Raw genomic sequence first — 15,820 nt, forward strand, 5'->3', positions numbered from 1 at the left:
GCACCACAGACTGTCCAGCGAGTTGGCGGATGCTTTAGTCCAGGTCTGGAGGAGATCCCTCAGTAGACATCCGCACCTCATCAGGGATGCACCCAGGCGTTGTAGGGAGGTCAGAGGCACGTGAGAGCCACACACACTACTGAGCCTCATTTGACTTTGTTTTGGGACATTACTCAAAGTTGGATCAGCCTGTAGTGTGGTTTTCCACTTTAATTTTGAGTGTGACTCCAAATCCAGACCTCCATGGGTTGATAAATTTGATTTCCATTGATACTTTTTGTGTGATTTTGTTGTCAGCACATTCAACTATGTAAAGAAAAAAATATTTAATAAGAATATTTCATTCATTCAGATCTAGGATGTTATTTTAGTGTTCCCTTAATTTTTTTGAGCAGTGTATATTGGACACACCTACTCATATATATATATATATATATACCTGAAACAGCTTTTTCCTGCAATCAGGAAAAAGCTGTTTCAGGTATTTGAAGAAAAAAAAAATCGCAACTTTAAGGAAGGGGGTACCCCCCCCAGCCACCCACACCTACTTTGTGCCCCCTCAAATTGCCGGGTGCATGACGCCAATGCGCACACACACAGACACACATACAGTATACACACACAGTTAGCTCTGCGCGGGTGGAGCCTAATTGTGTCTTGAAGGATTTCACCACCCGAGTCCTGGCGCGCACAACACAACACACACACTTTGCTGTTGAGGGTGATAGAAGTCTTCACGCAATGTGAAGACACGACTTGGATGCAAAATATCTAATATACGACGAAACGTTAGAGCATTATACGGCCTACGTGAGTTCGATGGTGTATTTTAATCATATTAGATATATACCTGCGTTTTAGTGGAAAGTTTGGGATCTCTCGCTCTAAGTGAATGAACTGGGAAAGCACTGTATTACAACTTGGATGAACAGGTTCTCTCCTCGCGCCCCGGGACATGTTTTATTGGTGTTGGGTAGGGAATTATTTTATCATATAATTAGGTGGCAAAACACCTCGCCTCCACCATGAAGAGCTCAAGAGGTACAGTAGCGACGCCATCTTTCCAGTCCTCTCCAAGGGCTGCGCGGCAGAGCGAGTGGCTGCGGAGCGCTCTGGCCCACCATCACTGCCCCGACCCCGGCGTGGAGAACGAAATAGTGGTCCTGGCCACGGGGATTGACCAGTACCTCCAGGAGGTGTTTCACCACTTGGTTTACCCCAAACAAGACGACGTGGTCTCGGCAGAGGACTTCACTGTGCTTTGCTCAGTGCTGGGGCTTACCGGAGAGGAAAGTGAGACAAGAGATGGAGAGGAGGGAGATGATGATGAGGAGGGTCAAGGTATTTGCTCGGGGCTCCCTCGCGAGCTGGCCTTTAGGGACTTCCATTCGCGGCTATGCGGTTATTTCCGCGTCCGAGAGCGCGATGGAACTGGACCTGGGGTCATGCGCCTCCCAGTTACAGAGGAGACAGAGCACATTGAGCGCGAGATCCGGCTTCGGTGGCCGCGGGTCAGGCGAAGGAAATGTGTCAGTTTCGACCTCACAAGAGAACAAACCGGGAGGAGGCCCGTGCCCAAGGCGCACAACCGTGAAACGGGTTCATCAGAACTACATCATAAAACAGGTAAGCAATTGGCTATAGCATATGAACTGGACTCTAAAATGTCTGAACTGTTATGGTTGCAGGTTCAAACTCTGCTGTGCTCCAGCTGCCCTCACCCCTCAATTGCTACACTGTCTGCTGAGCTCACTCATTAGGAAGGATTCCTCATGCGTTATCTCCAATTGAGGATACTAACACCATTCCTTATGAACAATCCTCATCTCTCCCACCTCTAGGCCAGACAGAAACAGAGTGTGTGGCTCTGAGGGAGCTGGTTGAGGACCTGCGCTCTGCTCTACAGGGCAGTGATGCTCGCTGCCTGGCTCTGGAAGTCGCATTACGACGACAGAGGGGCCCAGCCAGGCTTACCATGCACCACTCCAATGTAGCGACTTCAAACACACATACACCCTCAAACATACCAATTCCAAATGCCCAGGGACGAGAGAGGGGTGCACCTAACCCCCCAAAAGAAGTGATCCCAAATCCAAACCCCCAGGGCCGAGGGTGCGGGGTGGGGGAAGAGAGGGTAGCAGGGAGACGGGGCTCCAAAGACCCTATCCTCAGGGAGCTGCAGCTGATTCGCTCCTCACGTGACGGACAGCTGGAGGAGGCAATCAGGTTCAACCAGCGGCTGGAGGAGGAGCTTGGCTGGGCATATGGGGAGGCTCGCAGGCTGGAGGCGGTGGAGTCTCGTCTACGGCAGGAGAACGCTGAGATCAGGTTGGTTTTGGTTGACTGATTTGTTTGTTGATTGATTAATGGAATGCCTGGTTGATTGGTTTGTTGACTGATTGATTGTTTGATTGACAGGCGGAGAACAGAAGAGGCGAGGGAGGCTCTCAGAGAGGGGCTCAAGAAGGTGAGACTGATCCAGAAACAGGCTCAGGACGTCCCTCAGCTCCAGAGCAGAGTCACACAGCTGGAAACAGACATTCAAGAGTACAGGTAGGTTATACAACATCCCCGTCCCCGTCCCCAAGTCTAGGCCTGGAGGTCCACACAGGGGGCTGAATAAATGGGATTATGTTTGGTTAATATTCACCTCTATATCACATCACTGTAGCCTATATCACCAACAGCAACAACATAGCAACAATCCAGCTTAGGTTCTGTCCTCTATACTGCTGATACAGTATATTAACCACATAAACGGCAAAGTATTATTAATTGAGGACACATTTATGACTGTGTTGAAATGTAAAGTAGTCATTAGTGGGGTAAGTCATTGGCCCTGCCTCTCTCTGGTAGTGGTATCTGCAGTGGTTTAACAGCTTGGCTAACAGTGTGAAGCTGTAATGCTCTCACCGCGAAACATAAGAGACCTTTACTACTGTAGTGTACACACTCACACTCACCAGCAACGTGCACAAACAGTAATATTTGACCCATACTGTGCCTAACCTTTGACCTCTCAGATCACAGTGCACCTGCAGAGGAAGCCACGCCTCACCGCCTCGAGAGCCCATGGACGACACCTGCCTCCAGCGAGCGGTGGAGGGGAGAGCTGCCTCGGACGAGGAAGAGGAAGAGAGGGAGAGGAGGAAGGAGGAGAGGGAGGAAGGACAGTGCTGCCTTTTGGAGGTGAAAAGGCTCATCAACAGACTGCACAACTGTGGTAAAGGGTGTGGCAGGACACACAACACAACACACCACCACAACAACACACACACAACACACACAACACACACACACACACACACACACACACACACACACACACACACACACACACACACACCTGTAGCTGACTCTCTTCTCCTCTTCAGGTGTCAGAATACAACAGCCCACCACTTGCTACTCTCCCAGAACCTCCTCCTTGACAACCAGAACAATCTCCATGGCAATGACCTCCTCACGATCCCCAGGGGGCGGAGCCGCAGAGGTCACACTTATCAGGAGGAGAGGGAGACCGAGTTAGAGAAGGTGAGAGAGAACTAGAGGGGTTCTTAGGGCCAATTCCATTTTTATTTAGCTCCCTCCAGAGAGAAAGAAAAAAAGTAAGACTTGGAATTGATCCTGGAACATATAGAGAACTAGTGGCCAGTGGGAGGCAGTTATAGATACATTTCCTTGTTTACCATATCTGAAGTATTCAGCAGATGGTGTCTGTGAGAGTACTTTAGATACAACTAATACTGTTTTAGCTCTATTCAAGCAGACTAATGGAAGCCTGTCTGGCACAGCTCACTATCCATTTTTTATTGTGTATATTATTATTTCTTCATTGACTGACTTCTGCTTTTTCTCTCTTTCTCTCAATTCAATTCCATTAAATTTGCTTTATTTGCATGATGTAACAATGTACATATATTGCCAAAGCTTACTTTGGAGATTTACAATATTAACATTCTCTCTCGCGCGCTGTCAGAGGCATGAGGAGGTGGAGGGGTTGAGGTTGGAGGTTCAGATGGTGGAGACAGAGAGAGTACGTCTGTCACTTTTGGAGGAGAAACTGACAGACACACTAACACTGCTACTGCAGCTACGCATCAAGGTACACATATACTGTATACACAAGCAAGAACAGTAAACACAAACAGATCCTCGGAACATTCTGATTGTTTGTTATACCAGCTTTTCTAGTTCTGGAGTGCCACCTAGTGGTATAGTGTGTGTAAAGACCTGTGTATGAGTCAAGCCTTTCCCACGCTGACATTTCTCGCTCATCCTCTCTGGGCAGGGTGTCTCTCGTAGGTCTCTGGGGAAGATGCTGATGGACACTCTGGATGTCTGCAGCAAGAGTGGACATAGCCCATCCCATGTGCTGCAGGTGGTCAATGCCTTCTGTGCCCAGCTTTCGTCCAATGAGCTGCTGCAAGATGGGGTAGGAGTGGGAGGGGAAGGTGGCTGGGTAGGAGGAGAGGCACGAGTATCTGTGTCTACAAGCCAGAGACCCTCAAGCACCGCCAAACCCCTTGCGCATCTCCTGTTTAGACAACACACAACCCTCTCTTCTCACCAAACTCCCCAACTCCCCTCCATGAACACTACATAACTGGTCTACAGCTACAGTACACTCCTAAACCTCCTTCTGATTATGCTACTATACCACTTCCTCTTGTATACCACTTCCTCTTGTATACCACTTCCTCTTGTATACCACTTCCTCTTGTGTACCACGTCCTCTTGTGTACCACGTCCTCTTGTGTACCACTTCCTCTTGTATACCACTTCCTCTTGTGTACCACGTCCTCTTGTGTACCACGTCCTCTTGTGTACCACATCCTCTTGTATACCACGTCCTCTTGTGTACCACGTCCTCTTGTGTACCACATCCTCTTGTGTACCACGTCCTCTTGTGTACCACATCCTCTTGTATACCACGTCCTCTTGTGTACCACGTCCTCTTATAAAGGGAAAGGTAAAGGGGGGTACCTAGTCAGTTGTCCAACGGAATGTATTCAACTGAAATGTGTCTTCCGCATTTAACCCAACCCCTCTGAATCAGAGAGGTGCGGGGGCCTGCTTTAATCGACATCAACGTCTTCGGCATATACCACTTCCCCAGGAGTAGGCCTAGCTATGATTGTATATATGAGAGGAAGATACTACAGGTTCATCTCTGTTGCTCTGGGGCTATAACAGTTTCTGTCTGTGTACTGCTATATGTACACAGCAGATTTAGCCTTTCATCTCTGTATATCTATTCTGTTGTGTTTGTTACTAACATGGCACTTATGACACAATCATGATTATTTATGCACATTTATATATTCATATTTATACTAATGGGACAAGTTTGATTAGCTATGTATTATGTTTTTGTCTTTCTGTGTCATTTGACATGTTTTGTTAGTTTAGTTTAAAGCTTTGTAGAGGAGCACACTAGTGTGATGACTGTGTGATGACTGTGTATGTATGTCTTCTGATTGTACATTAGATACACTGCTTACTCTACATCAGGTACAGTACTTTATACTCTATTCATTATTTATCAAATCTCTCATTGAGATTACACATCTTTTCACATGAGGGACCCAGGAGCCCTGATTTATAAACATGTAACATTCTAATTATTGCAGTTATTGTAGAGGACAATTAATACATGAATTAATAAAACCTCATAAAATGTGCATATAGTACTATACTATAAGTGTTTTTTTTCTCTATACAAATGCATATCTACTGTGGTTGATTATAGGGACTCAACAGGTGTCTTCACAACATTCAGCTGCTACATTGTACTTAGTGCTCAATATGAGCTCAGAGTTCAGACATTTCTATCTCTCATATGACTGTGAGAACCAGAACTCAGGGTGTATGTGTGTGTCTTTGTTTGTGAAACAGCTGAAAGCACCAAACGTGAGTGTGTGAGCGAAAGACAGAGGTATAAAGCTACTCTGACCTTTGTATGATATCCGAGCAAGGCCACTCATATCCATGATACATTTACATTGTATCCTCAGAAAGGCATAACCGCACCTGACACACATACTTGACGTCCAGCTCTTAGGTTCTCTTAATTCAGGTATAGCCCCCCATACAATCACACACATAGTGACTCACAGTAGACTACAGCAATACAGAAGAGTGGTACAAAATAATATAGTCCTTTATTTCCAGCAATTTATAAAGTCCTGCAGATTGTGAACCCCACTACAGTTACAGGGTTACAGAGGGGGACAGCAGGGGGAGCACACAGTTCCAAATACAGTGTATGTGTGTGTGTTTGTGTGTGTAACCAATATATCTGTATGGACATTTTGTGCTAGTAGTGTGTGTGTGTGTGTGTGTGTGTCTGGGAGGTGGGAGGTGGGGGTTGAGGAATGGGGTTATAGAGAAATGATCCATCCGTTATACCTCTGTGTTGTCTGACCACTAGACTGTTCTAGTCAGAGCCTTCTGTTTACAATATCCATCTATTCATTTATGTTCTCAATTGAAGGTTCTGGCCTTAGTGATTCCCAAACACCGCAGCCATTGCAACCATGCAGCCTCTCTCATAGACTATTTATTCATTCATTACATTACAACATCAAATCAAGGTATGTCAGTTATTAATAAAAGCTAATTAGAGAGATTCTACTCTGTGGTGAGCCTAGCTCCTGATTGGTTACTATGTGTTGAGCTTGGCTCCTGATAGGTTAAGGCCTTCTATGTTTGTGTCCCTGCCCGAGGGCAGGGGATGTAAGGTGTGTGAGGTTCATCAGATATTAGGCACCCACACTGTTGTTTGTTAGCCTAGGCGCTAATCTACCGTGGCAGCGCTGAAGCTCTACTGGCTGGATACAACCCCAAAAAAGGACGAACAAAAAAATAAAATGAGAAACAATTACAAAAACAGTGACACAGAACCGAGACAAAATTAAATGAAAAATAAACACCTTATTTATAGAATAAATATAGTATATACAATTTGCTTTGTGTGCATCTAAAAATAAATAGACAAAGCATTCCTTCCCCCTGGAGGAGTATTCACAACCTCTTATCCGTACTGGGGCAGAACGCTGGCACAGGTTCAGTAAGGCAGCAGAGAGAACCCAGGTTCTAGATCCAGGGTTCCGCTTCAAGAATACAGAGGACAGGTTTTAGAATAGAATCTTGGATACAGGCTCTAGAATCCAGAAGGTATGTATTCTATAATTATGGACACAGGTTCTAGAATCAAGAAAATACAAATTCTAGAATCTAGAAAACACAGGTTCTACATTAGAATCTTGGATACAGGTTCTATAATCTAGATGAAGCGAATAGTGAACAGCCTCTATCACTATCAGCACTGTCTCATATTCACTCATATGACAATGTCGCCCTCTGGTGCCTGTGTGTGTATATTACAGTACCTTCCAACAGTGACACTATACCCCACTGGGGCTGCCTCAATCATAAACATGACATAATCGCTCTCTAACACTTAAGATCACAGAAGGGTTAAGAAAAATTATGAAGTTAAAGAATACATCTAATAACGGACACAACTTCCACTTTGTAAAATGTGTCAAACCTAAGAAAGATACATTATCTTTTAAAGAGAAGGAAACTTAACTCATAATGCACAAGTTTTGCATATTCATGTTATGTGCCCTGCACATGCACTCTGCTGGCCCCTTAAAACAACATATAAATTGAACACCAGATAACAAAGCATCAGATGATAACACATGCATTTCACCATCAAGCTGGGCTCTGCTGCTTACGAGAATTAGAGTGTCTATACTGACAGTATGTAAATGTAATTATTATAGGAGGGCATTTTGAAGCATGGCATCTATGTGGCAGATATTGTAGGTCAGCTGCACAGTGTGTATGTACAATGCACAACAGACATTAAGGAAGTGTGGTAGTCAGCATGGACAGGCCTTGAGTTGCTTCAACTCAAGAAGATCGTTGATGTTGTTTGTACCATTGGAGAAAGCTTGAGAGGACAGAAAGAGAGAGCGAGCTGTTTGCATGATATTCCTAAGCAGGCAATATTGGTTTGACAATTCCTCCCTCAACATCCTGTCTTTCCTCACTAACTAATGAAGCCCATTAAAGCCTTCTAATCAGAACATACCAAACAGGTCTTGTCACTACAGCATTAGGCAACAGCGTGATCAAGTGGATAACTTTCACCACCCTATAACATATGCTCCTAAGTCCTTGCACTAGATAGGATGTCACCTGGAATGGCCTCTGTCTCAATAAGCACTCTGTCCCTACCCTCTCTGACCCCCCTCTAGCCTCCCAGTAAGGCCACTCTAACCTCAGTGAATCCAGTGATAAGCAGAGTTTTGTGTGTGTGTGTAACCAACAGGCTGCCACAAACAGATGGCCAGCCTGACAAACAAAGCACAATTTTCTGTCTAAGTGTTTGTGTGAAAACAAAGAAGAAACAAATTTAATTGAAGAAATGTCACAATCGTAGCCCTTTAGGAGGATTTAGGGGAGAACAACGAGGTGTTGAAACCTTGCTATTGAGCGTTGAGGCCTCAAGGACCACTAAGGACATGGTTGGCAAGAATTGGGGTTGACTTTAATTCAAGAAACAACCCTCCAACTGAGTGTGAAACATAATGTGGCACCTGACCGTACAATCTGGCACCTCCTTGGTGACCTATGAAACATAATGTGGCACCTGACTGAACGATCTGGCACCTCCTTGGTGACCTATGAAACATAATGTGCAACCTGACCGTATGATCGGGCACCTCCTTGTGACCTATGAAACATAATGTGGCACCTGACCGTATGATCTGGCACCTCCTTGGTGACCTATGAAACATAATGTGGCACCTGACCGTACCATCTGGCAGGACCTATGTCCATGGACTAGGTTGAGGTTGCCTCTAACCACTGATACAGGGTCAGTTATGTTTTCATCCCTCCCCAATGGTTAAGGTTAGGATTTGGGGAGGGTAAACTGATTCTAGATCTGTGCTTAAGGGCAACTTCTACCCAGAGTTGTTCAAACTTCCTGTTTCTGTTCAGGTTAGTGTTCAGACATTCTTTGACAGGGTTGGGGGGTTGTTACCTAAGCAGATTCAGGTCTCTACATTCTCGTTTGGGCCCCTGTGGAGCTGCCCCCACTGAATCACTACTCTCAAGGCAAGGCTAATTGAAAGGGTCCCTTAAAAATGTATTCATCTCTTTATACGTATAGCACTTGGTGATTAAGCATTTTAGGCTTGTGTGAGTTTTTTTTGCTGTCTGTCTGTCTTAATTTCAAGTCTTTAAGATTGATCTCATCTTTACAAATGCTGCCAATGTGACTGGCCCAAGGGAGAATGTCCCCATTGAAAATAATGAGGATTCACCCGCCCAACGGTAAAACAGATATAGATTCATATCAAATTCACTATTAACAAAAATAATCATAATCATCGTCATCATAATAACAATAAAAACAATAGTAGTAGAACTCTTATTTAGTCAAATAAAGAAAAAATGGCATAGTCTGTGACCCAGGGGGAGGGGTTTGGGGGGAGATTGGAGGTCAAGGGGTCAGGGTTGAGGTCTGGGTCTGAAAGTCATTCAGTTGTTCCGATGTCCAGAGGGAGATACTGTACAGTTCAGTTGTTCAGGTTGTTTCCGGTGAGCCGGAATTGATGCTGTGTATGTATGCTGTCCAGGTGTGTGTGTTCAGTCTCCCACGTCAGTGTCTCTGTCTCCAATGAGCCAGAGGACATGGAAGCAGAGGGCCAGGAAGCCGGTCCCCAGCAGATCTCCCAGGGCCGTCAAGTAAGGAATAGAGAAGTTATCAGGGTTCATCCCCCTACTCCACATCCAGTGGACCATCCAGTCAGCCAGGTACAACAGGATCAACACCTAGAGACAGAGAGGGAGAGTCGTGAGGGTGTGTGAATGTGTGTGGGGGTGTGAGTGTTTGTGTGAGTGTGTGTGTGTACCTGCAGTAATGCAGCAGCCATGTAGAAGGCTATGAAGATGGATGTTAGCGTGGTGTGTCCTCCCTGCATGGAGTTGATGGTGTAGAGGAAGACCAGGTGACCTGGAGCAACCAGGAGGAAGAGCACCCGTGCCGAACGAGAGTTCACATCTGGGAAAGAGAGAGAGAGTAATCAATTAAGTCAATATCAGTCAATATTGTACCTTTTTATAAAACAAATCAATACTCACTGGAACCAAAGAAGGAGGTGCAGGGGGTGGGGCATTTCCTGGGGTTGGGGTCAGGGTCTCCCATGGGGATACCATTCATGTGCAGATAGGTGGAGATTCTACTGGCCTGCACCGCTACCAGGTTACCTCCCACACCTGGCATACACACAATACAGCACACATATCAGACAGACATAGTGTACAGGGCATTCGGGAAAGTATTCAGACCCCTTGATTTTTTCCACATTTTGTTACATTAGAGCCTTATTCAAAAATTGATTAAATAAAACATTTCCTCATCAATCTACACACAATACCCCATAATGACAAAGTGAAAGGTAACAAGCCTATCTCTGAGCTTTTTAACCCATTTCTCCTCTCTCACGCTCTTCTAAATTTACATCAACAACATAGCTCAGGCAGTAGGAAGCTCTCTCATCCATTTATATGCAGATGATACAGTCTTATACTCAGCTGGCCACCACCCGGATTTTGTGTTAAACGCTCTACAACAAAACTTTCTTAGTGTCCAACAAGCTTTCTCTGCCCTTAACCTTGTTCTGAACACCTTTAAAACAAAGGTCATGTGGTTTGGTAAGAAGAATGCCCCTCTCCCCACCGGTGTGATTACTACCGCTGAGGGTTTAGAGCTTGAGGTAGTCACCTCATATAAGTACTTGGGAGTATGGCTAGACGGTACACTGTCCTTCTCTCAGCACAAATCAAAGCTGCAAGCTAAGGTTAAATCTAGACTTGGTTTCCTCTATCGTAATCACTCCTCTTTCACCCCAGCTACCAAATTAACCCTGATTCAGATGACCATCCTACCCATGCTAGATTACGGAGACATAATTTATAGATCGGCAGGTAAGGGTGTTCTCGAGCGGCTAGATGTTCTTTACTGCGACCTGTACGCTCTCGTTGGCTGGCCCTCGCTTCATACTCGTCGCCAAACCCACTGGCTCCAGGTCATCTACAAGACCCTGCTAGGTAAAGTCCCCCCTTATCTCAGCTCGCTGGTCACCATAGCAGCACCCACCTGTAGCACGCGCTCCAGCAGGTATATCTCTCTGGTCACCCCCAAAACCAATTCTTCCTTTGGCCGCCTCTCCTTCCAGTTCTCTGCTGCCAATGACTGGAACGAACTACAAAAATCTCTGAAACTGGAAACACTTATCTCTCTCACTAGCTTTAAGCACCAGCTGTCAGAGCAGCTCACAGATTACTGCACCTGTACATAGTCCATCTATAATTTAGCCCAAACAACTACCTCTTTCCCTACTGTATTATTCATTTATTTATTTTGCTCCTTTGCACCCCATTATTTCTATCTCTACTTTGCGCATTCTTCCACTGCAAATCAACCATTCCTGTGTTTTACTTGCTATATTGTATTTACTTCGCCACCATGGCCTTTTTTTTTGCCTTCACCTCCCTTATCTCACCTCACTTGCTCACATTGTATATAGACTTATTTTTCTATTGTATTATTGACTGTATGTTTATTTTACTCCATGTGTAACTCTGTGTTGTTGTATGTGTCGAACTGCTTTGCTTTATCTTGGCCAGGTCGCAATTGTAAATGAGAACTTGTTCTCAACTTGTCTACCTGGTTAAATAAAGGTAAAAAAAAACAACAACAAAAAACATTCGGCCATCAGATTTGCCACCAATGCTCCTTACAGGACACATCACTGCACTCTATACTCCTCTGTAAACTGGTCATCTCTATATACCCGTCGTAAGACCCACTGGTTGATGCTTATTTATAAAACCCTCTTAGGCCTCACTACCCCCTATCTGAGATATCTACTGCAGCCCTCATCCTCCACATACAACACCCGTTCTGCCAGTCACATTCTGTTAAATGTCCCAAAAGCACACATATCCCTGGTTCGCTCGTCTTTTCAGTTCGCTGCAGCTAGCGACTGGAACGAGCTGCAATAAACACTCAAACTGGACAGTTTTATCTCAATCTCTTCATTCAAAGACTCAATCATGGACACTCTTATTGACAGTTGTGGCTGCTTTGCGTGATGTATTGTTGTCTCTACCTTCTTGCCCTTGGTGCTGTTGTCTGTGCCCAATAATGTTTGTACCCTGTTGTCATGTGTTGCTGCTATGCTATGTTGTTGTCTTAGGTCTCTCTTTATGTAGTGTTGTGTTGTCTCTCTTGTAGTGATGTGTGTTTTGTCCTATATTTTTATTTAATTTATTTTTAATCCCATCCCCCATCCCCGCAGAAGGCTTTTGCCTTTTGGTAGTCCGTCATTTTAAATAAGAATTTGTTCTTAACTGACTTGCCTAGTTACAGTAAATAAAGGTAAAATAAAACAATCCTTGATGAAAACCTACTCCAGAGCACTCAGGACCTCAGACTGGGGGGAAGGTTCAGCTTCCAACAAGACAACGACCCTAAGCACACAGCCAAGACAACGCAGGAGTGGCTTCTGGACAATTTTCTGAATGTCCTTGAGTGGCCCAGCCAGAGCCCGGACATGAACCCGATCGAAAATCTTTGGGGAGACCTGAAAATACAGCAGCGGCGCTCCCCACCCAACCTGACAGAGCTTGAGAGGATCTGCAGAGAAGAATAGGAGAAACTCCCCAAATACAGGTGTGCCAAACTTGTAGCGTCATACCCAAGAAGACTTGAGGCTGTAATTGCTGCCAAAGGTGCTTCAACAAAGTACTGAGTAAAGGGTCTGAATACTTATGTATATTACATTTAAAAAATGTGCTAACATTTCTAGAAACTGTTATTATGGGGTATTGTCTATAGATTGATGAGGATTATAAAAATAAAAAAAATCAATTTTAGAGTAAGGATGTAACATAACAAAATGTGGAAAAAGTCAAGGGGTCTAAATACTTTCCAAATTCACTGTATCAGTGGTTGTGTATCAGTGGTTGTGTGCAGAGTATTCAGTGCCAGGAGAGAGTTTTACCGTTGATAACAGGAGTGAAGACAGCCATGCCAGCGAAGTTGGGGTTGGACACGGTCTTATCTAGGATCAGACCCCCAACACTGAGGAGAGCACAGAGGAGGGGAGGTGAAACACAGGACAGACACAGGTGAGAGATGAGAGGTAGGTGAAACAGGTAGGAAAACAGTGACACAGATGAGAGGAAGTGAAACAGGTAGGAGAACAGTGACACAGATGAGAGATAGGTGAAAAATAGGTAGGAGAACAGTGACACAGATGAGAGGAAGGTGAGACAGGTAGGAGAAGAGTGACTCAGATGAGAGAAAGGTGAGACAGGTAGGAGAACAGTGACACAGATGAGAGGTAGGTAAAACAGGTAGGAGAAGAGTGACTCAGATGAGAGATAGGTGAAAAAGGTAGGAGAACAGTGACACAGATGAGAGGTAGGTAAAACAGGTAGGAGAAGTGTGACTCAGATGAGAGGAAGGTGAGACAGGTAGGAGAAGAGTGACTCAGATGAGAGGAAGGTGAGACAGGTAGGAGAACAGTGACACAGGTGAGAGAGAGGAGAGACATATGTCTTGCACCTGCTGATTGCCATGGCAATGATGACAGGTTCCCAGCCTGAGTAGAGCACCTCTCTGGTGGAGGGGATCCTCCGAGCGATCAGCACCCACAGAGGGGTCAGCGCCACAAACACAGCACACACCAACGGGTTGGCATAGTCGTTAAACTCTATAAGAGAACACACACAGGAGTCAGCATCCTTGTTACGCTATACACACACACACACACACACTTCATCAGCTCAATATAAAAACGGTTATCAACGCATGGTACACAACGCTGTTTGTGAATGGGAAATGTGTTATTACTCTTCCAACATGAGTGTTTCCATCTTTTTATATGTGATGGTGAGGTCAATGAGGTGTGGTGTGAAAAACATGTTATTCTGCATCACACGTCACAGGGTTTGTTGACAGTGAAAACACTATCACTGAACTAACAGTAGATGGCATAGTTGTGGGGTCACACACTCCTACCACTGTGAGGTTAGTGGTGGAATCAAACCTCAAGTAGGCCTATGTTAAAATAAGATCCCTTCTATTAGTGTCAAGCCAGGAAGGGTCGAATTAAAGTGTTTCCATTGGGACTTTCACTGCCTGAAAAGGCCGTTCAGATACTCAGCCATACTCACACCCTGGGGTGAGACAGATAAGTATAATGCAGAGTGGGTGTTGGTGAGATGTGTGTCTGAGTGTGTCTGTATCTCAAGCATGTGTTCTATTTAGTTCTGTGATCTCAAGTGTCTGTGTGTGTGTGTGTGTGTGTGTGTGTGTGTACCCAGCTCCTTGTACAGTCCTGTGCTGATGCCAGCCAGCAGAGAGAGGGTGATCAGATCTCCCAGACTGGCAGCGATGGGCGTGGCCACATTGTCAGGGTTGATGCCCACCTTCCTGGATGCGATGATTACACCAATCATAATGATCCCTGCAGACAGAAGGAGGGGCTTAATGTTAAACTCACCAATCATAATCAGCTTTATGGAAATGTGTAACATATAATGTCCATTTTCATTTGATCACAGTTTAACCAGTGTTAAATCGTATCTGGGGTTACTATGTGCATATGAACAATTACAGTCTGAAAAATGTTTACAGTATTATTTATATAGTTATTCTTCTAGTGGTACCTAGTATCAGAGAAGCGATGAATGCGGTTGCCACACTGGAGGCACACAACAGGATAGCATGTCCCAGTCTAAAGTTCCCTTCTGGGATCCAGCCAAAGATCACTGCGGCGATGGACGCCAGGAACCCTACTACCGTGGCCTGGACCTGGGAGAAGGCAGAGAGAGAAGGGGTACTGTAAACTATACTGTACGTGTGTGTCACTGTAGTAAAGGTCTCCTCGACCTGAGGAGGATTAGTGTGTGTGTGTGAGTGAGTGAGTACTGTACTGTAACCCCCTGGTGAGCTGACCCAGCACACAGTGACCCCCTCTAGCAGGTTATGTGACTGACGGGGATCCAAAGTGCTGGGGTTAGGGGGCTTCCAGGATCCAGTCCAATATTACACATAAGAGCACTTGTATATCTGACTGTGTCCAATTATGGTAACAAAATGTCACCTTACCAGGACACACTGTGATTGGACTTATTTTGTTATTTTTTATGTCGGTGTTCCATCATTCCATGCACATGTTTTGTTTCAGAATGTGTTGAATGGTTTTCTGTTTCACAGTGTTCCATGCAGGTGTGGTGGGATGTTATAGTGTTCCATGTGCAAAAGAAACGCACACCTGTTTAGGCGAGGTGCTGGCTAGCGGAGTAGAACACTTGAAAAAGAAAAGGAGAGCCGCACACTCTAGGAGCTCAGATGCAATAATTGAATAACCCATTGACCAACGTTTCGACAGACAAGCTGTATTCATCAGGGCATAATGACGAAGACAGTTTGTCTGTCGAAACGTTGGTTATTAGGATATTAAATTATTGCATCTGAGCTCCTAGAGTGTGCGGCTCTCCTTTTCTTTCATAGAGTGTTCCTTACCTGGATGAGGGCGAGGTTTCCAACGATCATCTTCCACATGTCCTTGGCTGAGTCCATCTGACCAATATTAGCCTGCAGAGAGAGACGCAGGAGACCGTAAGAGAACGCAACACAACTATAACACAGATTACAATGAGACCAAGACCACAGCACTCAACTATGTCTGACTGGCCACGGTTTGAAAAGAGGAAAAGTAAC

The 15,820-nt window shown here is 45.1% G+C and overlaps 2 protein-coding genes across 4 annotated transcripts in view; one reads left to right on the top strand and one right to left on the bottom strand.

Annotated features, from left to right (window-relative positions):
- The first annotated feature begins 681 nt into the window (after positions 1-681).
- si:ch211-112f3.4 (EF-hand and coiled-coil domain-containing protein 1) lies at positions 682-5,681 on the top strand. The gene is given in 8 exon segments (XM_023996512.2): positions 682-1,626; positions 1,842-2,328; positions 2,419-2,553; positions 3,024-3,230; positions 3,375-3,531; positions 3,977-4,102; positions 4,289-4,510; positions 4,512-5,681. Coding segments are annotated over 8 exon segments (2,016 nt in total). The 5' UTR covers positions 682-1,025; the 3' UTR covers positions 4,593-5,681.
- A 463-nt stretch (positions 5,682-6,144) lies between these two features.
- Positions 6,145-15,820, bottom strand: part of LOC111970031 (solute carrier family 41 member 1) — a 56,711-nt gene continuing 47,035 nt past the window's right edge. For all 3 annotated transcript variants that reach the window (XM_023996514.2, XM_023996513.2, XM_023996515.2), the window contains 8 exons: positions 15,623-15,694; positions 14,764-14,908; positions 14,415-14,561; positions 13,658-13,805; positions 13,092-13,171; positions 10,165-10,299; positions 9,936-10,084; positions 6,145-9,855 (listed from right to left, as the gene is read on the bottom strand). In XM_023996514.2, the coding sequence (XP_023852282.1) occupies positions 9,670-9,855; positions 9,936-10,084; positions 10,165-10,299; positions 13,092-13,171; positions 13,658-13,805; positions 14,415-14,561; positions 14,764-14,908; positions 15,623-15,694 (1,062 nt within the window). In that variant the 3' untranslated portion in view covers positions 6,145-9,669. The remainder of the gene's footprint in view (positions 9,856-9,935; positions 10,085-10,164; positions 10,300-13,091; positions 13,172-13,657; positions 13,806-14,414; positions 14,562-14,763; positions 14,909-15,622; positions 15,695-15,820) is intronic.

This window comes from Salvelinus sp. IW2-2015, linkage group LG11 (assembly GCF_002910315.2).
Source record: "Salvelinus sp. IW2-2015 linkage group LG11, ASM291031v2, whole genome shotgun sequence".
Classification (NCBI taxonomy): Eukaryota; Metazoa; Chordata; class Actinopteri; order Salmoniformes; family Salmonidae; genus Salvelinus; species Salvelinus sp. IW2-2015.